At 52.6% G+C, this 25,143-nt stretch overlaps 1 protein-coding gene across 1 annotated transcript in view; it reads right to left on the bottom strand.

Moving 5' to 3' along the window:
- Positions 1–863: 863 nt before the first annotated feature.
- The window catches only part of PRRX2 (paired related homeobox 2), a 42,493-nt gene continuing 18,213 nt past the window's right edge, over positions 864–25,143 (bottom strand). Inside the window, exons 2-4 of the mRNA XM_031450668.2 lie at positions 3,302–3,489; positions 2,522–2,700; positions 864–1,404 (exon numbers count right to left, since the gene is read on the bottom strand). Of these exons, the coding sequence (XP_031306528.2) occupies positions 1,269–1,404; positions 2,522–2,700; positions 3,302–3,489 (503 nt within the window). The 3' untranslated portion in view covers positions 864–1,268. The remainder of the gene's footprint in view (positions 1,405–2,521; positions 2,701–3,301; positions 3,490–25,143) is intronic.

The raw sequence follows: 25,143 nt of genomic DNA, 5'->3' as shown, positions 1-25,143 counted from the left end.
CACGTGGTTTTGACCTGTTCAAGATCATATAGAAAGACGTAGCCTGTGGGTGGGGGCTGGCCCTCTGGGGGTGCTTTGATGCTGGGTGAGCAGGGTAGACTAGAGAAATGGGGTCCATCTGTGGATTCCAGCAGTGTGATCACTGTATTACTGGGAGGGACACCCCCTCGAGGGGCCGAGCCTCTTTGTGCCCTCTGGGGGGGTCTATCCTACTCCCTGGGGGCTGGTTGTGGTTACTTCCAGCAGAAATGATCTCTTAACTTCCCTGGAGGGTGTGCCCATCAGGACGGGTGGCAGGGGGCCAGGCGGAGAGGGCTGGTTTCAGACCATTCCCCTCACCCTACAGTTCTCTGCAGACCCCGCATAAGTGAGGTCATTGGCATTGGCTGGTGGCACATGTGTCCTCTGACACCCGCAGTTACCATCTGTGCAAGAGTGGGTTGGAGGACTTGGAAAAATGTCTTCTGGTGGCCTTGGCTGTTAGGACCACTGCCCTCTCCTGTGAGCCCACCTGGGACCTCCACTCTGTATCCCACTTTCTAGACCATCTGTCCAGGCTCCTCCACAGTCAAATGCCCAGAGGGGCCCCACACCTTCTGCACGCCCAGAGCAAGGGGTTTAATTCCAGCGTCTGCCCCACACACCCTTTGGCCAGTCCAGGAATCCATGGTCACCCACCTTGCCCTCTCTGCCCAGATAGGGGTGGGGTCCTGCCCAGAATCACATGGCAGGGTTTCTCCCAAACACCTGGGTGTCTCGGGGTTCCAGGGCAGGTCTCTGTCCTCCTACCCCACTCCCCACCCCTGGGGCCCTGCCGGTTGATAGAGGACTCCCTTCAGAAAGAGGCCCAGAAACGAGGGCAGCTGGCCCCCAAAGGCTGTCCCTTCACTGGGTTGATTCCCTTATCCGCCCTCTTGCAACCTTCTGGGGCTTAAATTTTTTTATTTCTTAAAGACAACAGCTTTTTTGGCTTTAATACACAAAATAAATGAGGTCCTTGGTGAGCTGCTGCTCCAAGCTTCCGGCCTAACCCCTCCAAGGGTCGTGGGCTGAGGTCTCCAGCAGCCGTGAATGAGGGGCTGAGCCGGGCTCCAGGCATCTTAGCAGCCTCTTGGGCCCAGGAGTCTGGGCTGGAAAGAGGGACCAGGAGAGCCCACTCAGCTTGTCCTGGAGACAGGGGACAGGAGAAGTTCACTTTACTGCGTGTCTGCCCTCTTTTCTGTTGCTGGTAGACCAGGGAAGCCGCAGGGTCCTGGTGGGGCTGGCTGTCAGTTCACCGTGGGCACCTGGCTGTGATGCAGGCTAAACTCTTTGGCCTTGAGACGGAGGCTGGCGATGCTGTTGGCCATGTTGACCCCCGGAGTCGCAGGGCCTGAGCCTCCAGGGCTGTATGGCGGCACTGTGCTGGGGGTGACACAAGACACAAAGACATGGTGGTGTGGCTGGCAGGATGCCTGGAGCTGACCACTGCCAGCTGTCAGTCCTGGACCCCAGTCCCTGGTCCTCCTGCTTCCCCGCCTCAGCTCACTCTCCTGGGAAGCCTTCCCCTGGGGCTGCAAGGTTAGGGAGGAGTCAGAAGCTCCCACAGGTGGCACTGGGACATGGAGCTGCCTCTGTGGGTTTGTGGTCATTCCTCACTGGACCAGGAGCTTCCTGAGAGCAGGGCCTGCATTCTGTTCAGCCCCAGCGGCTGCCCTGGGCCTGGCACATAGCAGGATGGAGGTGAAATGAACACACACCTGTGTGTAAGGATATCTCTTGGTTGTTCTCCTGCCCCAGAAAAGGACAGGCAGGGAGGGAGTTGTGAGAGCTGTGAGGCTGATGTGAGCATCACTGGGACTCAGACTGCATGATCTGACCCACTGTATCTTACCTCTCGTGAGACCACAGCTCTGGCAGAGCTGCTCACACAGACTAAGGGGTGGGTGGCGCCCCCTGGAGTTGTGGGATGCAGAAACCCTACTCCCTAGCACCTCCTCTCTCTCTATTCTTACCCTGCCACCTATTTCCAGCTTTCACCAGGACAAATTTGGCTTTGGGTCCCACCAGGTTCCCAGGACAGGGAGGCCATTCTCTCAGCCCGCCCAGCCTGTTTCCCTCGGAATGGACAACACAGGATGCTGGATGCTCCTGCCGGCGGAGACATCTGCAGGTTTTCAGCTTCTTGAGGGTGATGTGGATTCTTCATTCCCTCCAGATATACCTCATCTTCTCGCCGTCCCCCACATTCACACACCCACCCACACACTCGTGTGCACTCACAGGCACACGCATGCACACTATCATGTGCACACATGATGTGCATACACACACGCATGCAACCCCTACATGTGCACACTCATGAGCACACACTCACATGCTTGCCCGCCCACCCACCCCTGGGTGGACCCCAGTGCCACGCGGCCCCTAGGCACCATTCACAGCTCTCTTCAGCTCCTCAAAGGAGTCTGGGCTCTAAAACACCCCACGGGATCCCCAGGCTGCTGCCCACTCCCGACCCGAAAGGGGTTCCCGCTCTCACCTGTACGGGGATGAGGCTGTCCAGGAGAGATAATCTGGGCTCAGGGTGGTGGGCCGGGGAGCCACGGGCTGCTCGATGGCGGCCTCCTGGCTGTAGGACTTGAGCAGCGAGGCGGAGCGGTTGGCCAGCATGGCCCGCTCGTTTCGGCGGAACTTGGCCCGGCGGTTCTGAAACCAGACCTGGGAAGTGGGAAGGTATGATGAGTGGGCTGCAAAAGGGACCCAAGTCCTTTTGGATCCACTGTGCGCCTGCTCTGCCACCAACCCTGTACTGGCAGCTTCGCCTCTCTAAGCCTCGGTTTTCTCGTCTGTAAAATGGGAGTGATAAACGATGCCTGTGGCTGGGTATGTGCTGGAGGACGGGCAAGTGAACGAGTGAATAAATGAGCATTTAGCTGTTGTGCGGTTGTCATGAGCGGTGCAGGCTGAGCACTCAGCTCAGAGCTGGCCCCCAGTACGCACAGAATACTCAAACGACTTTTATTTATCAAAACCCTGGGCGCCAGGCACTGCTCTAAGCTGCAAAGATATTAACTCCTTTCATTCTCGTAAGAACGGTGTAACATGATTCTCATTCTACAAGGAGGCACCTGCGGCACAGAGAGGTTAAGTAACTTGCTCAAGGTCACACAGCTGGTAAGTGGCAGGGCTGGGATTTGAACCTCAACCCTCCTGGCCTCAGATGTCCCTGCTCTTAAACACCAAACTTTGGCAGCTCCCTAACCCTGGGTGAGTGGCGGCTGCTCCACCCCGGGGGGTCCCGCGGATGGGCAGTTCTCACCTGGACGCGCGCCTCGCTGAGGTTGACGCGCCGGGCGAGCTCCTCCCGCACGAAGGCGTCGGGGTAGTGCGTGCGCTCGAACACGCGCTCCAGCGCCTGCAGCTGGCTGCTGTTGAACGTGGTGCGGTTCCGCCGCTGCTTCTTCTTCCGCTTGGCGGCGCCGCCGCGCGCGGGGCTGGGACACTCACCTGCGGAGGGGCCCGAGGGTCAGCAGGGCGGCGGGCGGCGCGCGTTGGGTGCCCGCAGCGCCCCTGCGCCCGGGGGCGGGGGTGGGGTGGCGGTGAGCAGCACTGTCACAACTCAGGCACCAGCTCAGCAATTTGCGCTGAGCGCTTTCCCTGTGTCTCCCTCTGCAGACGGGTCGTCCAGCCTGAGAGCCGGAGCACTTCCCTTTAATTCACTCCATTCACTCCTTCATCCACCCATCCATCCATCCATCCATTCTACAACACATTTTTACTGAACCCCTACTATGTGGCTGAGGCCCTGGGGACATAATGGTGAACAAAAGCAGTCAGGATCCTATTCTGTGGAGCCAGGGGACTGGTACCTGCTGCCATGAGGGACAACTAACGTGGTCAGGGAAAGCCTGGGACACCTACATGTCCTCAGCACCTGGCTTAGGCTCTGAAGCATGGTAAATCCTCCATAGTTATTTGTTGTTGAAATCTATTAATATATAAAAAAAGAACAGTAAGAGTCACAGTTCTGAGAGTCCACTGCACACAGGTAGGCTTTTTAGTAGATCATTGGATGCTCACAGACATCCCATAGACAGGTGCTGTTAGCCTCATCACACCCTATTTACAGAGGGAGAAGGAAGAGGGGATGTTCAGCTACTATTTTCACATTTAGATTTAACCCCAGGGGCAGAACTGCTGAACCTTCATCCTGCAGGGCCCAGTTCATTGCCCACTCCTCCAGGGAGCCCTCCCTGACCGCCTGAGTCCAGTGAAATCCCCTCTTCTCCACCACACTCACTCAGCACTTAGACCCAACAGTGTCCTGTTCAGTACTTCTTTGTGTACCTGATTTTCTTCTTAAAAATGCATATTTTAATAACCAAGTAATGTCACTGCTTGACACAGTAACACATTCAAAGAACACAGAAAGGCATAAAGTAAAACAAGATACTCCCTTCTCCTGATTCTGCTCCCCAGCTTTACACAACTACAAATGTGCATTTAAAAAAAATTTACAAGCATTAGATCACGCTGAACACACTGGTGCTGCAACTTGCCTTTTCCTGTTTAATTTATTCCAGATACAGTTCCACCCACAGAACAAACCCAGTCCTATTTACCTGCATTATTTGCATTTCTTTCCCTATTGTATTTTCTCTCTTGCTCCCTCCCTCCACTTGTAGGAACCAATTTTAAATTAGTCTTTGGTTTATCCTCCCAGCAGTGCTTTTTACAAGTTTTTTCAAGTGTACATTTTCTCCCCTTCTATTGAAAGGTAGCAGACCGTATACTGTTGTGCACATCACTTTTTTTTTTCTCACTGAGCAATACATCGCAGGGATTTCTCCATCCAGTGCAGAGGAGTCCTGCACGTACCTTCTCCCAGCTCCATACCATTTGGCTGTGCAAATGTACTGTGGTTTATTCAACTAAAACCGGAGCCCTATTGGATGGGCACGTGGCGTGTTTCCAGTCTTTTGCAATGAAAAGAATACCACAATGAATAACCTCGTACAAACATGATTTTCTATTTCTGCCAGTGAATATTTGGGACAGATTCCTAGAAATGGGATTGCTGGGCCAGTAAGTAAAATGCTAGGTGTGGCCAAATTCCCCCATGAGGCTTCCTAGCATCGGTGAGTGGGGAGGCCTGTTTTGGCCACAGTTGGGCCAACAGAGCATATTGTCAGCCTTCTGGATTTTGGTCCATACCTTGTATTTTTGCTCCCCTAGTTACACATTCTCTTTATACATCTTATGGTCTTCACATGGTGCTGGCTGGTTGTTCAGCTGAGCATTAGAACATTCCAGGCCCAGCCACGGATACCACTCAATCCTTGCTTTTGAACAAGTTCCCACGTCTGCAGGGTTGTGTCAGTAATTTAGCCTCCAATTGAACCAACTGATTTAATTGGAGGCTAAATTGTTCCGTGAGACTGGTAAATGTTTGCGTGGAGCATATGAGGGTGTCAGGCAGGAATCAGGGATGGTGCCCGGGAAAAGATGACCTTCCAGCTGGGTTTGGACCTGTGGTTCTCAACCAAGCACAGTTTTGCCTCCAGGGGGCATCTGGCAATGTCTGGACATTTTTGATGGTCAGGACTGGAGAGGGGGTGTTACTAGGATCAAATGGGTAGAGGCTGGGATGCAGCTAAGTACACTTCAGCGCACAGGACAGGTCCCGCATCAGAGAATTACCTGGTTCACCATGTCCACAGGGCTGAGGGTCAGAGGCCCTGGTTTGGAGGGAGGACCAGGAGTTGAGGTTCAGTACTTTTCCCCTTTGGGAAGTACTGCAAACACACGAGATGTGTGTGGGGGTGGGGTAGGCGGTGGCAGGTTCTGGAACGCGGAGTGGCCCCATGCGAGCTGGCCTTGTCTCCTGGACCGACTTCAGTCTTCACTCCTCACCCCTTTCCTCCACGAAAAGGCGAAGATGGATGAGAATGTCTGGTGCCTGGGAATGTCTCTCCACCCCCTGCCCCCCATCCCCTTGAGCGGGAAGAAACCTTAAACCGAAATAACAGGGGCCGTGTGCTGAAAACCTGTGTGATCAAGAGCCTGAGAGCGGACGGAAGCTTCTGGAACACCAGTCACTGCGAGTCGATTTCCGCCCCCCTTTAGGCAATGCTGCTTGGGCACAAACCCAATGCAGGAGGCACTGCAGCCAAAAAAGGAGACTTTTTTGGGAAATTTCTGAACAATTCAAAACTGAGGGTGTTTAAATGAAAACCATTTTGCAACCTTGGCACCGCCAAGTGGGCACCGGAAGAAACAACTCTGCTTTTTGGCCAAACTGCGTGGTGCTTGGAGCTGAAACCCTCAGGCAAAGGCATTTACTCTTCCCTCCCTACTGCCAACCCCAGGCCCCATCTCCACCCCACCCCTGGCACCAGCTGGTCTCCACTGATCTGGAGGCACATCTCTCCGGGGTTCTCATCAAGGCAGCTCTGATGGGACGCACTCAACAAAAGTTGGTTTCGAGTTGGGGGTGGGGGGCAAACACTCCATATGCCTCCATCCACTGAATCCCAGCATCCACCCCATTTCACACACAGGAATACTGAGGCTCTGAGGGGCTTGCCTAAGATCACGCTGCTGGGACCGGAATCCATGTCTGTAGGAAGGCTCAGCGGGCCCAGGGTGTCAGCCTGTCTCTGTCGGGGTCACCTCCCTCATCCACCTCGCTCCCAGGGAAGGTGACACGAGGGTCTGTCACACTCTCTGTCCCAGCTCTGGGAGACGCCGTGGGGAGGGGACCATGGGGTCTCCAGGTCCATGTCATCTCACTGGTGTGGAAATAACCCCGAGTCTCCGTGGCTCTGGGAAGGGTGCCCCTGGGAGAAAGACCTCACCTCTGGGAGCTGTGAGGGACAGTGGCTTGCGAAGGTCACACCAAGTTCCTGGAGGAGCCGAGTTTAACTCGGTGCCAAGGGCGCAGCGATTGCCTGATCAGTGCTCACCGCCCTTAACATTCTTGCTTGTGTGCAACGCGCTCACACCTGAAAATAAGGATCTTCCTCCCTCAGCCCAGCCCACAGTAGGAAGATGGGTCCCTGCTGTGCCAGAGGCTGAGGAGAGGTAGCCACGGTTGAGGAAGATTCAGGCAGTGTCTTGGAGGTGACCCAGGATTCAAACCCACAGCTTTGGACTCAGCCAAGCTCTGGGGCTGGGTTCTGCTTCTCAGCAGATGTGCCGTTACCCCGAGTTCCTGACTCACCTCCTGAGAAACGTATTGTGGTGGGCGTGTGTCCTTTGGGGGCTCCACACTGGAGCTTCTAGCAGTTGGAAAATAAATAAATACTAAGGCTCAGGCCAGTGAGCGCTGGGGCCCGCTCTGTCCAAGTCGGGCTGTGCCCAAAGTTGCCTTTTGTTCAGGAAAAGTTTTGCTTTCCTCTGGGACAAGAAAAGAAGGCCTGAAACCACCTCCATTTACACCGGCTGTTTAGACACAATTGGGAGGGGCTGAATCAGGGAAGAGTAAACAGACTCAGATGAGGGAGGCAGACAGCGCTCTCTCTCTCTTAAAACCAAAATTACTTCGTCTCCGATTACGTTACGATGAAAAAAAAGTGACTGGTGCACAGTTTTCTGCCATTAAATTATTTCACACATACCATTTATTTGGCTGACTTCAGGCCAAAGACATTTAAAAACTCTGCTCTCAGCCAAGTGATCAAGTGTTCCTGGCTCTTTCCTGCACCCATGGTTTTTCTTATTCCGTGTAATTTAAGGGTCTAAATAGTCTGGAGGGAATTAACTGCAAATTCTTCCTAAGACAAATAAACCCAGCCTCTTCGTTTCTGCCTTTCTCAAGCTGTTGAGAGACACTCTCAGTTTGTTTTTGCTTCAAATAGTCAGTTTGCGCCTGACCCTGGGGCCACGGTGAGCTCCAACCCAAATAAATAACTTTTATTAATTAGCATTTATTCTGACCAAATAAGCAGCCTCCCCCACCCCAAATGTGATCTCTGCCAACACGTTCACAAAAATAAACAACAGGTCCCCAGGACCTTGATGTGGATTTAACAAATTAACACTGGGCCTTGGTCAAAGGAACTTCGAAGCTGCAGAAATATTTACAGCCAGAAAAGGCTGAGGAAGGAAGTGGAGGTTGGGGGCGTAGAGAGGCCACCCCCCTGCCGCCAACATTCAGGTCTCTTGGTAGAGACGTGGGTTCCTCTGAAAGACCCCTGGGAGAAGGGCCCAGACAGGAATTCTGGAAACTGTGTCCTTAGTGGCTGTTCAGACTCAAATGCCACTAGAGACCTGAGGAACAGTCTCATTGCCTCAGGAAGTGGTTAAGGATTTCAGGGGTCCCAGTTTAGGACCTCAGATTAGCCCCAGCTATCCTGCAGAGTGGCCCTGGGTAAAGAATTTATCCCGCCCCAGCCTCAGGAATCTCACTGAGGAACCACCTCATTTAACCCTCATAGCAGTCCAACCCGGGTGCTCTTAGCCTGATTTTACAGATGAGGAAACTGAGGCACAGGGGGTTAAGGAAGCCACACGCCAAAGCCACGTGGCTAGTAAAGGCCAGAGCTGGGATTTAAACCTGCAGATTGGCACCAAGCCCGGGCTCTTAACCATCTTGGCACAAGGCAGCCGGCCCTAAAGGCCCCCCAGGTCCTCATGCAGTGGGAGCCTGAGGGCGTCTCCAGGGGCTTAGGGTGTGTGAGTCAGCCAGGAGGAGGGATACTGAAGGCAGCAGGAGCATTTCTGGAGCTGGAGTCCCTGGCACGCAGGCCAGGGGGAGGAGAGGGGCATGTGGGTTGCCCAGCCTGTGAGACCTGTGAGGGCAGAGCCAGGGTCAGGCCTGGCACCAAGTGTGTCACCAACATAGGAAGGAAGAGAGGAAGGACGGACAGAAGGGAGGAGGAAGAGGAAACATGGACCCAGGAGCCCTCTGAAGAAGGGTGTCTGGGCATCCCCTAGGCCCATCCCAGCCAGAATCTCAAGCAAGGGGCCAAGAGCCAGTTTCATGTCTGAACAGGTGGGCCTTAGTCCTGGGCACTCAGGGACCAGGGCTAAGGCACAAAGGAGGGGTGAGACCACACAGGTGGACTTACCAGCATCACCTCCCTGAAGGCTCCCAGCAACCTCAAGAATGGAGGCAGATTCATCTCTGTCTTACAGAGGAGAAGATGGAGGGAGGACCAGAGAGGGGCTAGGACCTACCCAGGGTCACACAGCGAGTGAAAGTCCACCCCCTAGGCCCTTTCTTTTCTCATGACACCCCTGGTAGCCACTTGGCAGGGATAACAGAAGGAGGAGGTAGCCCCGCCCCCAGCCTAGCCCTGCGCAAATCTGACAGTGAGCATGATGGAAGGATGGGGCTTTTCTCTTAAGGGTTTTCTGGCTCTATCTATTGGATGGGGCCACCCAGGCCCCTGGGGTAGGCAGCGCCAAGACAGGGGGCCTCAGGCAGTCTCAGGGCTGCTGTCCCAAGTTCACAGCCTCCCTGAGGCTAGTGTTCACATCAGACATACACATCCTCTCCCTTGTGGACTCCTGCCCATTCCATTCCTGAGCTTGCAACATCCCCTCTCCACTTCCCTGGATGACCTTCAAGTGTCAGCAGAATGCTGCCTCCTCCAGGAAGCCATCCCAGATCCCATCACACTGTAGGGTAAATGTAGGGTCATTTGTCTGGCAGGGACTGGAACTTACTGTTTTCTGTCTCCCTGGGGCCCTTCACAGGGCCTGGCCCATGGTAAAATCTCCACAAATATTTGTTGAGTGTTGAGTGAATGAATGAACAGATAACAAATGAATAGGGAGGCATTGGGAGAGTAGGGGAAGACTTCAGAGCCTGCCCCTGTCCTGGGCTGTCTCCAGGGTCCAGATTCTTCTTTGTGGAGCCACAAAGGCCTGGCCAGTGCTGAGTTATGAGAGCCTATGTCACAGGGCAGGATGGAGTGGCTGAGGGCGGCGGGGTGGGGGAGTCAGCCACTGACATCCACTGTCCAGCCAAGGATGTTTCACCTCATTAATTCTGAACAAAAACCCAAGGTGCTGATACGTTTTTATAGCTATCAGTCTGGAGAAGGATACAATATCTCAGGAAGGAAGAGGAGGAAGGGAAAACACAGTGGGGCCCAAGGAGTTAGGTCCCCTGGGACCCCATCCATGCCCCCATGGCCTTACAGGCCCTCAGATAGCCTGTGAACCTGGCGTCATGGGCCACCCCAGCCTGGGGTGCTGTGCCCTTACCCGCTCCCAGCCCAAGGGCTATGAGGAGGCCTCAGCAGATTTGGGCTGACCCTGGAGTCTGGAGGAGGCTGGGGGAGGCTCCTATATGGCATCTCAAGACCTCGGCAGAGCCCTAGAGGCAGCTGCAATGCATCTGGGTGTCCCTGGGGTCTAGAACCTCTCCCATACAGGCACTGAGGACATGGCATGTGGCATACACTTCCATCGGGCCAACAGACCCCCCCACCAAGAAACCCCAGTGAAAGGGCCAATATGTCAAGGGGACTTGCCTTACCAAGCAGCGTGAGCTCCTGCCACCTCAGGGCCTTTGCGCATGCTGTTCCCTCTGGCTGACACACTGCACCCCTTTTGCCTGACTAACGCTTCCCAGCCTTTAATCTCAGACTAAATGCCCTGCCCCGAGGGTCTTTCCCAGCCCCCAAACCAGAACAGATCTCCTTATTACAGGCTCCTGGGCCCTCTTCCTCTCCCATACATCTGTAATTATGTCATTCTTCTGTTTTGGTTATCTGCTTCATGCCTGTCTCTTCCATTCAACTCTAAGCTCTAGGACGGCAAGGAATGGGTTTGCCTTGTCACTGCTGTATCCCCAGGACTGGGCAAGTAGTTTGGCTTAAAAATATTTCTGAATGAATGATTATATAAATGAAGAAAGGCCTCATTCCAAAAAAAGAATGAGAAATCTCAACTCCCAAAGCCAGTTACCTTCCCCCTCAAAAGGGCCAGACAGTGGTTTCTTAGATGGGACACTAAAAGCACAAGAAATTAAAGAAAAAAAAAGATACATCAGACTTCATCAAATTAAAAGCTTCTGTGAACATCATCAAGGAAGACGACAAGGCACAGAATGGGAAAACTATTTACAGATTATATATTTGATGAGGACACTTGTATTTAGAAAATAATTAAGAACTCTTATAACTCAACAATAAAAAGACAAATAACCCAATTTTTAAAATGAGCAAATGATCTGAATAGACTCTTCTCCAAAGAAGACAGACAAATGACCAGTACATGAAGAGATGAAGAAGCACATGAAGAGATGCTCAGGATCATTAGCCATCAGGGAAAGGCAAAGCAAAACCACGAGGGGATTCCACTTCCCACCCCGTGGGATGGCCAGAATCAAAAGGCGGATAATAACAAGTGGTGACAAGAATGTGTGGAGAAATCGAAACTCTCCCGTCCTGCTAGGAGGAACGTAAAATGGTGCAGCCACTTTGGAAAACAGTCTGGCAGCTCCTCAAAATGTTAAAAACAGAGTTAGCCTACGACCCAGCCGTTCCACTGCTAGTCATATACTCAAGAGAAATGAAAACATATGTCCACACAAAACCTCGTATATGAATGAATGTTCATAGCAGCATTACTCATAACAGCGCAAAGGGGGAAGCCCTTCAACTGATGAGTGGATAAACCAAATGTCGTGTATCCATAGGATGGAATATTATTCGACCATGAGGAGAAATAAATTGTGCTGGTCCAGGCCACAACATGGATGATCTTTGAAAACATTACGCTGAGTCAAAGAAGACAGTGCCAGTCACAAAAGGGCACATGATGTATGATTCCACTTACATGAACAGTTCAGAAAAGGCAGATCTATAGAGACAGAAAATAGATGAGTGGTTGCTGGGGGCTGGGGGAGGGTGCTGGGGAGATTGGAGGGTGAGGACTAAAGGGTTCAGGGTTTCTTTCTGGGGTGATTAAAATGTCCTAAAATTGTGGTGATGCCTGCACAACTGATTATACTAAAAAATCACTGGACTGTACACTTGAAATGAGTGAGTTGTGAGCTATATGAGTTACATGTCAATCAAGCTGTCATAAAAGAAGAACACAGAAAAGGGGAGGGGGCAGAGGGAAACACTGGGATTGGCCGAGAATGGCAAGGAAAGGAGGTCCCCTGAATGTTTGGGGGGATGCAGGGAGGGAGTGACAGGGAGTGGAGGGTGGAGTGACTAAGGCCCACAGAGTGGCTCAGTACTGCCAGAGGAGCCTCAAAGCCACGCTGGGTCAGGGGCTCTGGGGAGACTCTCAGTAAGACAGAATCCACAAGGCGGGGTTCTTGGGACCGAATGTCTCCATGTGGGGGCTGCTGCAGCAGGATGGGGGAGGCCCAAACTTCTTTGGAGACCCAGGATCCTCTGAAAAATGGGATCATTGGACCTAAGTGGGGGGCAGGGACAAAGCTACAGGGCAGAGAACATTTGTGTCCAGTCTAAGGCACAGAAAAGGGCGTGAGGTCAAAGGCCAGATACAGCTGACCATCTCAAAGACTCTGGCGTCCCCGGATCCTCCCCCCAGGCCCCCCAGGCCGCTGGGTCTGGGGCTGATCACCTCTCACCTCAACACTCCAGGAGCCAGGGGCTCACGTCTGTGGTCAGCCCAGTCTTCTCTACTCCTGAGACCCCAAAACCGAGCTCCAGAAAGTGGGGGCACGTGGCTGGAGTGGAGGTGCAGGGGTGAGTGTGGGTTGGGGAGTCATTCAGAAGGAAAAAGAGCAGTCCTTTGCTCAAAATTTGGTCTAGGAAGGGGGTTAGTGTCTGTCCCGTCTGGTTTTAATCTAAGGTCGGTGGCCAAATGCCAGATTTATTGTAAAACCTACATTTTAATAAGGGGCTGGTATCTGGAGGAAAGAAAGCTCATTAACCATTTCCAGACCAGGGTGAAGTTGCCACTCCAGGCTCAGTGTGGGGTTTCCTCTCCCAGCTCTGAGCTCCTGGGTCTCTCAAAGCCTGCGCAGCCAGCATCTGCTGGGAGTCAAGGCAAGGGCTGGTGGCCAGGAGCAGAAATGGCCCAATTTTGTGCAGCTTGGTTCTGAAACAAAGCTGCAAGAGGCTCTGGGATCTCAAGCCTGTTACACTTGTCTTCTCAGTCCTCAGACCTGAAGGGACCTTACTTTACAGATCATCTGTCAAAGCCCCTTGTTTTTGCTAACGAGGAAACTGAGGCACAGGATGGGGCAGTGACTTAGCCAAGGGCTCCCAGCAAGGCAGGGGGACCCTAAGTTCTGCCCACTGACGTCCAACTCCTGAGAACACACATTTTCCTCCTTCCTGCCTCCTCCCGGTTCCTGGGTTCCCAGGGGGCCGGATGCAGGAGTCAGAGTGATGAGTGCATCCCTGACACAGCAAGCGGGCACGGTTGGCAGGGGGCGGGGAGAAGCAGCAGCCCACTTAGCCAATGGCTGCCTCCCCTGAGCATCTGAGATTGAGGAAAACGACCCCCTGTGTGTCCTTAGTCCAGAGAGTTCTCCTCTTGGGCTCTGGGTTTCACCACCTGTGCACTGGGGCAAAAGCAGTATCTGTGCCTCCCTCTCAGGGTGGCAGAAAGGATGGAAGAGCCCAGGGCTTTCCTAAGAACACGCTAAACGCCGTGGGCTACCAAGATGCCTACTATTTTTCCAGAATGAAACCTAGGTCCTGGCTCATTGGTTCCTCCCCTATTTCGATCACAAATCTCTTGAGAAATCTGAGGAATTCGATGGACCTTTCCCCAGAAAAACACAGGTGCACACAGAAGTTTGCGTGTAACCCAGGGTGGGGGGCGGGTCAGGTCACAGGCTCCCTGAATCATGTCCACAGATCCCATACTGAAAAGTCAGCTTGATGGAAAGTCAGCTTTTCCGCCCCAGAGGAACCCGCCTCTCTGCCTCTGTTTCACCTTGGGGTCCCCTGGCCAGCTCCCCACCCCAGACAGCAGCTGAGACAAAGGCAGTGCCTGTCACCCCTCTTCTAAGGCTTCCGGGACCTCCCTTGACCCTGGCTCTGAGGCAATGCTGCACTCCCAGAGAGGCTGACCTTTAAAGCATCACTGCAGATTTTTATGACCCATCTGTGAGTTCCAGGCACTCTGGAAAATGTGAGTTTGAGGTTCAACTCAGCGAAGCTCCAGGCTGTCTTGAGTGTCTGCTGCTCCGCTCACCGCAGTGTGGGCGTGTGGTAAGGCCAGGACTCCCACTTCCCATCCTTTTTTATTTTTTTATTTTTTGGCTTCCATTTACTAAACTTTTATGCTGTGCCTGGCACTGGGTTACAAAGCCTGACTTCTCCAATATGGACGGCACTGTTATTAAGCCTTGTTCTCCATCAGGGACAGTGAGGTTCAGACAGGTGAAGCAGCTGACCCAGGTCACACAGCCAGGCAGTGATGAGGCAGGAGCTTCTGTCCAGGTTGTTTGTCCCCAAATGGCTGGCATCTGGCAGTGGAAGCTGCCCTCCTTAACCATTTCCAGACCAGGGTGAAGTTGCCCCCAAGGACCCAGTGTGAGGTTTTCTCTCCCACTTTGAGAGTCCTGAGCTCCCAGGACTCTCAAAGCCTGCAGCCAGCACCTGCTGGGAGTCAGAGAGAGGCTTGATGGCTGGGTGCAGAGACCATTTCAACTCCCTGTGACTTCGCCGGCCACCCCTCTCTACTTGAGCAAATCTGAGCACTCTGCCCACACCCACCCATCATGCTCTTGGGTGCTGGTGCCCTTAAGGCTGACGATCCCCTGCTGTGTGCCAGCGGGATGGGTGCCTGTCTGTGTCCCAGCTGCCACAGGCCTCACTGGCAGGATGCACTCATAGCCTGGGCACAGAGCCATCTGTGACATCTCTAACTGGTCCCAGGCACACCCTCAAATGACAGCCAACCCGGACACTAGAAAGTTCTCTGTTACAGTGAGCCATAATCTTTCTCCATGTGGGCCCCCCAAGTTTATGCTTTGAGCGAGGGGCAGCACAGGGGACTCTTCCCCAGGGCCACCTTGCTAACATTTGAAGGCAGCCTTTCCAATGCCTCCACTGGAACTCTGAGAGCCTGAGCCACACCCTCACTGCCCTGGTGGCCCCAGCGGAGGGGCTGATACCAGGTCTTCCAGATTTCTCAAAGGGGTGTCCACTGACAACTTGCTTCGAAACTCCGTGGGAAGCTCATTAGAATGGGACATTCCCATCCCATCCTGGGGGATTCTGATCCAGCAAGCCCAGGTCCGGAGTCTGCAGCACCGTCTCCCTCGCCCACAAGGTTAGGAACCATGGGCTTCCGTGAAGCCAGCAGAGTGACATGGCACAATGTGAAAAGTGCCGATCCACCCTCCAGCTCTGCGCTGGCCAGTACGGCAGCCACTGGCCACACGGAGCCATCTCCAGTCCAACTGACATTGATTAAAATGAAATAAAAACATAAATCCTGTTCTTCAGTTACAGTAGCCACATTTCAAGGACTCAACAGCCACATGTGGCTAGTGGCTACCATGCTGAATAGCACAGAGTGGGAATATTTTCCTCATTACAGAAATTTGTATCAGAGCTGTTCTCGATATTCCATTTTTTCTCCTCCTCCTCCTTCTAAAGGAGAGGAACAACAACAAAGACCAGCACTGAAGGACGTTTGAAAGAAGAAAAATCATCCCCAAATCCCACCATGCCAGCATATCTGTTTAATTTTTGGCAGACTTTTTGGCCCATGTCCACAGGTCTCCAGCTCACACATGAGTCCACGTATGGTGTGCATGAATATCATTTCCCTTTTTGGATGGCGCACCAAGAGGCCAGGAGGAAGATCGGACACACCCAGGGACAACATGTATGGTTGAGCAGGTTGTGCACTGCACAACTCCAGGGGCAGCATTCCCTATAGATTAGAGTGTGACTGGTGCCCACTATAGTTATGCAGTTGACAACCTGCTCAATGATACCTCTCTTTCCTGGAAATAGCTGCATTCAAGTCCTGGCTTCACCACACATCAGCTATGTGAGCTCTCTGGGCTAGTGGCTTTGCCTTTCTGAGGCTGGGTTTTCCCACTGTAAATGGGGACAGCAGTACCTAAAGTGCTTAGACAACGTCTGGGACCTGGTAAGCACTCAAGTAACATTAGTTATTATGTGGGTAACTGTTATAACCTCACCATTTTATACAGCACATTCAGTATGACAATGCGGGTAAAGTGTTTCTTGCTGTGGGCGGCATGGAGCAGGGCTGAGCGTGTGGTGGTTAATGCTCACTTAATCTCCACCCACACCCCACCTACTTCAGCGGAAGTTCTTATGACCTCGTCCTCCTCTCTGCCAGGACTTCCTGGGCTCCTTCTTACCACCAAATCAGTCAGAACAGGCTGCCCCACAAAAGCATAAAAGGTGATTCATCCAGCATATTACAAATTAGACTCTGGAGTTCACCTGCTCAGGTTCAAATCCCAGCTTCACTGCTGTGTGACCCTGAGAAACTTACCACTTTTCTGTGCTTCTGTTTTCCCACCTAGAAAATGGAGATAATATCTCCCTTCTAGGGTTTTTGTGGAGGTTAAGTGAGTTATCATATGTAAAGTTCTTAAAACAGTGCCTGGGACATGGTCTTTCATGGATGCTTCCAGAGAAGCTGGGTTAGACCAGGCAGGAAGCTTTGCCACAGTCACAGACCAAACTTGCCTCATTATTATCAGTGTCTGGCACGTAGTAGGTGGTCAATAAATACTGAACAAATAAACATATGATTGAATGAATGGAACTTGGGTCCCAAAGAGGAGGTAATCCCAATTCTCTGTTCACCCAATCACATGAAGACTTTTGTGCACTATAGACTGGGTAAACTGTTACAAGTTTCCCACCTTCTTGATCTTCCTATTGGCAGAAACAAATTTACTTTTTTTTTTTTTCAATTTAGGGGCCAGAACATGACCCAGAGAAATCCCCTCCCAAAGGGAAAAGCTTCAGTCTGGTGCTCAAGGCCAGAGGAATGGGGCATCATTCTTCTTATAGGGGCAGGGACAGAGGAGGAGGCTCCTGGGCTGGAGCCACATCTGCTGAGTCTGCTCGGAAGGGAAGGGATGGACAGACTGGACTGGAGGGGCAGGTGGCTGTCTGCCCTGACCCCCTCTCCAACTGGGTCCACTCGCACCTCCACTTTCCTAAAGGTTGGGAATGAACCGCCTTGTACCTTGAGTCTCCAGACAGAGGGGATTTGATCCCAAGCCCAAAGTTTTGTCTCCAGAGCCCAACAGCCTGGATTGGAATCCCCCCTCCTCCACTTCCTGGCTCTGTGACCTTGAGGCTATCATTACTCCTCCTGGGCCTCAGCTTCCTTGTGAAGAGGGCATGTGAAGGTTCCCACAGGATGGCGGTGATGTGAGAGGCAGCCTCCACCCCAGCACTGACAAGCAGCCAGCACTCTGGCCGCCTAGGTCCCAGCCCTCTCCATCCTGAGTCCCTAGAGGCGGCGCAGGCATCTACGGGAGGGAGGGTTGATGTTTATGGAGCTGACAGCCCCTTCCCCTACTCAGCATCTCAGTGCCTCATTTCCAGAACAAGGAAGGCCAGCAAGGCTGGGAAAACCCAGTCTTTCCACATATCTTCAAAGGTTTTCTATGCAACACTCTTCTGGAAAGCACGGGGAAGAACTGCAAACCAAGGAGACTGCCCCAAGCCCAAAGGCCCTGGGTGAGGCCATCTCCTCGGCAGCCAGAGTGGGCTGGTCCAGCCTGACAGCTTCGCCCTGTCCTACGCCTCCTCTCTGCTCTCAATGAGGCCTCCATCTAGTGGTACCAAAGCAGCGCCTTTCCACACACCCCGCTTCCCATCTTCCTAACCTCTTGAGCTGGAATTCGCAGCTGCCAGGGCCTGGGAGCCCATCTACTGAGACCTGGGTACTCCAGAGGCCCAGCTCCGTTGCTCACTTTACAGGACCCCAGAGGAGGCCCAGAGGGGATGCAGAGGACCCCAAGGCTGTCAGGCGTGGAGGTGGGGCAAGCTGCTCAGCAGCAACCAGGGCTGGGGACCATCCTGCGGTTGACAGCAGATGCGGTGCCAAATCAGGACAGGCCTCAGCGAAATCCTTCTATTTCCCTTCCCCCCACACCCATGGGTGAAAAGCCCACTTCAGAACTCAGGCGTTTAAAAGCCGCCAACCCCTACATTTCCTTTGCCCCATTTTCTGCTCCCCGCCGCACCCCCCCCTCATGTTGGCATTTCTCGGTAAGGCCCCAGCTCCTTCATCTTAGGGGAAGCTCTGACTCAGAACCTTAAAAAATCTTACACACAAACTTAAGAAAACAAACTTGGGGGGGCGCGGCGGGAAGAGTCCCTGGCCCTTGTAAGGGGCGTGGAGGGGCTGGGCTTTCCAAGAGAGGTCCTTCCCTCCGAGGGACCAGACCCGCGGGCTCGGCGGACCCCACCCAGGAGAGCCCAGCGTCCCGGGGTCACTTTCCCATCTGGGCCGCGCTCGGTCGGCGCTGGCCGGGGGGTCGCTCTTCCGCACCCGCAGGTGGGGGGTCGGCCCCGAAACCCAGGGGGTGCCCGGCCCGGCGCGCCAGCCGCCGCCCGCCCCGCCCGGCCATGTGCACGCCAGCCCGTGCGTGCGAGCGCGCCGCGCCGGTGGCGGCCAGAGCGGCGCCGCGGCACATCTGGTTCCAGGCGAGCCCCTGGCGCCTGCCTCGCCGCAGACCCGCGGCCCAGACACACAGACGTTAATAGATCGGCGCGCCCAGCCCAGCCCCGCGCGGCCCGCGCCCGCTGCCGCCAAGCTGCTCGGTGCGAGTGCGAGGCGGCCGCCCGCGCGGGAGGGTGGGCGCGGTCGGAGGGGTGGGCGAGCGGCGGGCGGGGCGGGCGCGCCCGCCCCACCTCCCCCCTTCCTGCCGCCCTCCTTTCCTCCCTTTCCGACGCCTCCCTCCCTCCCCCCAATCCCCCAGGCTCCGCTAGGCCCCGGATTGGAGCTTGCAATGGTCTTTCCATCCTGGGAAACCGTCACGGAAATCGAACCCCAGTTAGTAACAGAGCCAGTCCCTGCTTGCCTGGCGCGTACCACGGGCCCAGGACTGGACCGGGCACCGCCCTGGCTCCTCTCCGCACAAGAACCCTGGGCGACAGGTATGCGGCCGCCATCGCCGGTTCCCATTTCACAGCTGGGGAGACTAAGGCTGCAGATGTCACTCGCCCAAGATCGCACAGCGCGAAGGCAACAGCAAAGCTGGCACTCAGCTAGGCTGGGACTCCAGCCCCTACGGAGTCTGGGCTCCTTCCTCAATTTCTAACGCACACACTTGGGACCCAAGGCCTCCCAAAGTTGGAAGCAACACGTACCTTCACCGGGGACGCCCCTCCTCTTTCTCAGAGAACCTCTCCTCAGCTGCACCCCTGGTCCCTTAGCTGAGGTCCTGTGACCCAAGCACCTGGAGGCAGTGAGGCTTCCAGAGGACTCCAGGGAATCTGGGTAGATGAATTCCCTTGGCAAGGTTCCCAGATGGCTGCTTATTCTGAATTGCACCCCACATCAAACCCTGAACTTGGAAGCTACACCCCTGGCCCACTCTTGCTTCTGAGAGAGCTGCTCCGTTGTAGAAGGCTATTTCTTTGGGTTTTTTTTTTTTTTTTTGGTGTTTTGTTTTGTTTTGTTTTGTTTTTTGTTTTATTATTCAAGGCTGCATGACGTTTCGCTTCTGAAAGGGGGCTATGATCTTTAGAAACAGCCCCTTACCAGATCAAAGGGTCAGTCCGGGTGGGCCAAAGGGCTGCGGTGGGAGGAGGTGGGTTTTGTCTTCCATTTTTTAAAAAAAATTTATTTCTTTGTTTGTTTGTATATTTTAGCCATGGCCTTTAGCCCCTAAGGACTAAGCACATATGCTCTCAAAGCACAAGTCATGTGTTGGCTCCAGGTTAAGTTTTAGTACCCCCTCCACAGAGGGGACTTTTTAAAGGGCCAGGGCCCACATCAGAATCTGCACTCACCCTTAAAGTGGGAGAAGAGCCTTTCTCTGAGATGCTTCCATGAGGGAGAAGGAGTCTAGCTCAGAACTTTCCCACCAATACGCTCTGAATTCACTTGGGGGGCTTGTTAACTCAGGCTGTCAGAAATTCTGGGTTTTAGAACAAAACCACACTTTTAGAGTTCCCAGGCTGAAGGTATTAAGCCCTGTAATGGCCACTGCGGACATGCCCAGGCATTGGAAACCAACAGTCTTTTTCACTCTCCAGCCAAGTCCCAGGTAAATGTTCTGGGGTGGTGGGGCCCCTGTCCTCCCTGCCCCCGCCCCAAAGAGGTGGGGGTCTGGGGAAGAGCAGCCTGCTGCAGGAAGGGGAGGCTCAAGCAAACTGGGGTCCCCTGACTCAGCTCCCAGCTCTCAGCCCCCGATGGCGGTGAGAATGGGCCTTTCCCAGCCTGGGATGGGGTGAAGTCCAGGCCACTGGCTGGGACTAACCGGCACTGGCTCAGGTGTGTGACAACCAAAGCAAACAGGCACACTGGTCAAGGGGAGCCTGGAGTAAGTGACAGTGAATTTGGAGGGAAGCCGATTCTGCGAGGCATCTGCCACTTCCGCGTCCTGTCTGTCTGCCAGGGCAGGTTCTCGTGGTACTAGAGAGGGCTTGTGGCGATTTCTGCTCACAGAACTCTCCTTGCCTTTCCTCCCCTCTCACTACCCCCCCCCGTCACCTCCTGCTGATTGCAGGTACCCTGTCTACATGCCAGGGCTGGCGGTGGGGGAGGGAGTCCTGGAACTTCCAGAACAGCCCTGATCTCCCCAAGGCCCGTAAGACACTGAACCTTCCAGGCCAAAGGCCTGGCCCAGCCACGAGGCCTTTGCTTGACGCCCATGGCCACATGCAGACACCACAGGGGTTATCATGATCTGAACAAGGCTCCCGCAGCTGCCCTCCGCAGAGTCCCCATGGGCCAGACACTTTATACACCTGACTTTGTAGAATCCTTACAGCTGTAATGTTAAGAAGCAGACACCATCAACCCATCAGACAGAGGAGGACACAAGATCTGAAAGGTCTAGTAACTTCTCTACAGTCACACAGCCTATTGGCGGAAGAGCTGGGACTCGCCCACACTCTGATGCACCAGACTCCAGCACCTGAGCTCCTAACCACTGAAGCACACTGTCTCCTGTTGAGAAGGTTCCTGCTGAGCACAGGTAAGTCTGTGCTCAGCTCCTCCCAGGCAGCATCCTGTACAGAGAGTCAGAAGCACAAGTGGCCTTAGAGAGCACTCAGATCAGGGCTGGCTCACGGTGTCAATATCCCTGTCATTCAGAATAATAGCCCGGTAATAGCTGCTTGGAACACTGTTAAGGAGGATTCTGAGAAGCGCTGGTTGATTAGTTCTGTCTGCCATGGGCTCAGGAAGGGGAGTCTGACAAGGAGGCAAATATTTGTCAATCCTACCCCTGGTTCCGATGTCCTCATTCTACAGATCTGAAGATGGAGCCCAGAGAGGAGGTGTGACTTGCTCAAGGGCACAGAGAAAGTTCTGGGAGGGGACATGGGCTTCGGTCCCTGCTCAGGGCTATTTCCACCTCAAGGGACAGTGTCACATGTGCCACCATCTCACTACCCCTTGTCCCCTGACACATTCATTTTGGGAAGTTCCATGTAGACCACAGAAATACACTTGAAGAGAGCTATGCTAGTTCTGCCTCTTTAAGGAAATTAATGAGTAGCAACCTGGTGTTGTCAGGAGGCAAACCCTTGTCCAGGGCCTTGGTGATACAGGAAGAGTGATCCAACCTCCTTCAACATTTAAAAAACAGGGACAATAAGGGACATAATGTACAACATGATAAATATAATTAACACTGCTGTATGCTACTCATGAAAGTGAAGAGAGTAAATCCTAGGAGTTCTCATCATATGAAAAAAATTTCCATTTCTTTAATTTGGTAGCTGTACGAGGTGATGGATGTTCATTAAACTTACTGTGATAATCCTTTCATGATGTATGTCAGTCAGGTCATTATGCTGTGCACCTTAAACTTATGCAGTGCTGTGTGTGTGTTACGTCTCAGTAAAACTAGAAGAAAAAAACTGGGGACAACATTCTACCCCTTGCACAGAAATACCACATTGCTAGGTTTTGCCCCAAGAGAATAGGCTTTTTTTTTTTTTTTAAGGCTATCTACCGTGGGAAAAGTTCTTTTACGAAATTAAATTATAAACAACCAGATTAAAAAAATTGGCCAAGACCTTAACAGACACCTCACCAAAGAAGATATACAGACGGCAAATAAGCATACGAAAAGATGCTCCACATCATATGTCATCAGGGAAATGCAAGTGAAAACAACAGCGAAACACCGTCACCCACCTACTGGAATTGCCAAGATCTGGAACACTGACAACACCCAGTGCTGGGGAGGATGTGGAGAAACAGGAAGTCTTCATTCGTTGCTGGTGGGAATGCAAGATGATACATCCATGTTGGAAGATAGTCTGGTTTACTAAACTAAACCAACTCTTACCGTACCATCTAGCAAGCATACTTCTTGGTATTTACCGGAAGGAGCTGGAAACTTATGTCTACATGAAAAGTTACACGTGGAGTTCACAGCATCTTTATTTGTAACTGCCAAAACTCGGCAGCAACCAAGATGTCCTTCATGATGAATGAAGGTGAGTGGATAAGTAAACGGTGGTACATCCAGACAATGGAATATTATTCAACAGTAAAAAGAAATGAACTATAAAGCCATGCGAGGACGTGAAGGAAGTTTAAATGCATATTCTTAAGTGAAAGAAGTCAGTCTCCAAAGGCTCCCTACTGTATGATTCTGGAAACTATGTGACATTCTGGAAAAGGCAAAACTATGCAGACAGTAAAAAGATAAGTGGTTGCCAGGAGCCGGGGCGGTGGGAAGGAATGAATTAGCGGAGCACAGAAGATTTTTAGGGCAATGAAGCTAGTCTGCAAGATACCATAATGGTTGTCCAAACCCTATGGTTTTTGGGTGATAATGATGTGTCAGTATAGGTTCGAGGATTATAACAAACGTGCCACTTTGGTGACGGATGATAATGGGGGGAGGTGAGGGCCGGGGTGGGGGGTGTGGAAACTGTGTACTTCCTGCTCAATTTTGCTGCGAACCTGAAATTGCTCTTAAAAATAAAATCTACTTAAAAGGGAAAAAAAAGAAAATAAAAAATTAAAATATAGTCTGTGGTGTGCTGGTAAACGTTTAACAACTGGTTCTCCGGGAAAGGGGGCCCTTAATGTATAGTGTTTACTAATTTCTGGGGTATAGATACTTCCCACAGCCAACTTCTAGGTACAGTGTGACATCAGTGAAGGCAAAATTGTGCAGAGGCACACCAGTACACAGTATTTCCACTGTCCAGATGGTACATAAAGAAATCATCCTAGGAACATAAATAATAGTAAAATGAAAATTACTAGCAAGAGGTGAGTTTTGAGTATATATTGCCTCTGTTTTAAATATAATTTTTGTCATTGTAAGTTTATATCATTTAACTTTTGATAGCATGTGTATTTGACAACCAACTTCCAAAATTCTGGAAATTTAACAATTGGTTCTCATGAGCCAGTATCAGCTGGTGTTAGAAAAATGATTTGTAGCTTGTGTAAGAGAGGCGGTCTCAGTTTTGCCTATTTCGTCCCATCCTCATTCACGGGCGGGCATATTTTGTTGGAGTTGGCATCCCGGCGGACAGCTCATTTTGGATATGGAAACCAGGTACTGTGATGGTGATGGTCAGGTCTGTCGCAGGATTAGCAGTTCACCCAGAACTGCTGCCCTTGGAGGCAAGTCCCCAGATCCTGCTAATCTTGTCATCAGGGTTCAGATCCTGCAACCTGAAGCTATGCGTGATCGAACAACATTACCAGTCTGAGCGCTGGGGGCCTTTCCAAAGTAAGTTGTTACTCTCAAAAGTGTGCTCAGAGGGCTGAAGAGTCCTGCCAGAGAAAACTCAGGCCTGCAGCCTTCATGCCAACTTTCAGGGAAAGAGTGATGGGTTCCCCAAAACAGAGGTCCCAAGGGACAGGGAGGATGGGCTGAGTAAGGTGGGAGGGATGGAGGCGGCAAGGTGGGGTCCTCAGCGCTAGCTGCTCACTGCAGTCACTGGGGGGTGGGGAGGGGCGGAGCTTTTCAACATAAAATGCTAAGCCCCACCCCTCCAACCTGTCTGACTCAACAGGTTTTGGGTGGAGCCTGGACATGGCAATCACTGACCGCTCTCCAGGTCCCGCTGTTGTGCAGTCAGGGTTGAGAACCACTCACGGACAATGACATGACTCGGGGTTATTATACCAGTCTAGAGTCAAGTCCCAGCCACTTCCCCAAAGTCAGTCAAAATGAGTTTCTTTGTCTGAAAAATGGAGATCTACCTCCAGGGATGTCATAGGCAGTAACTCACATCACCAAGCACAGGGCCCGGTCCAAGGAGAGAGAATAGGAAACGGTGATGGATCCTGAGAACACGAGTGGAGCGATTCCTGTGTGCAGGGCACCAAGCTAAGTGCACCACCTTGGGAAATAAGCACTATCATTTACTCCTCTTTTACAGATGAAGAGCGAGGCTCAGGAAGAAGGAGGGCTTGCCCAAGGTCATCCAGCAAGCTGCTGGCTGAGTCAGGATTCAGACCAAAGCTGGCAGGCTTATTACTCAGGACACGAATGCTTTGGGAGCTCAGAGAAGAGTCAGGGGTGGAGATGGCAGGAAAGCTTGAAAGAGGAGGGCTTTGGAGAGGAGATGGGAGCATGTCAGGGGCACTGGAGTGTCTCCTTGTGCCACAGGACCAGCACTGCTATGCCATGGGCCTCTTGAAAACCAACAATATGGAGTAATCCAGGCCTCATGCACACTTCACATCTTTCCTCTGAGACCGTCCTTAGTCTGCGGGAATTCTCAGCAGAGTAGGCCCTTTCCATTCCATCCTATGAATGAGAAGGGAGGGATGCTAGGCTCAAAGTCACACAGGCTGTGAGGTGGTGTGGAATGAACTAGTGAACAATGGGCTCCTACTCATCCTGCAAGACCCCACTTGAAAAGCCCTCCACTGATGCTCAGAACCCCTTGTGCAAATGTCGGCTTCAGCTTCCTCACACTGGCTTCTGGGCCTGGTCCTCTGTCTCAAGTCCTACTAGGCCGTGAACTCCCAGGTGCCTCTTTGGATGCAGTGTAATTGAACAGAAGTAGCAAGGGGCTCAGAAATGTGAACCCCAGGAGCCCT

The sequence above is a fragment of the Camelus dromedarius genome, chromosome 10 (assembly GCF_036321535.1).
Source record: "Camelus dromedarius isolate mCamDro1 chromosome 10, mCamDro1.pat, whole genome shotgun sequence".
Taxonomy (NCBI): domain Eukaryota; kingdom Metazoa; phylum Chordata; class Mammalia; order Artiodactyla; family Camelidae; genus Camelus; species Camelus dromedarius.
This window is presented reverse-complemented; position numbering and strand designations above follow the sequence as displayed.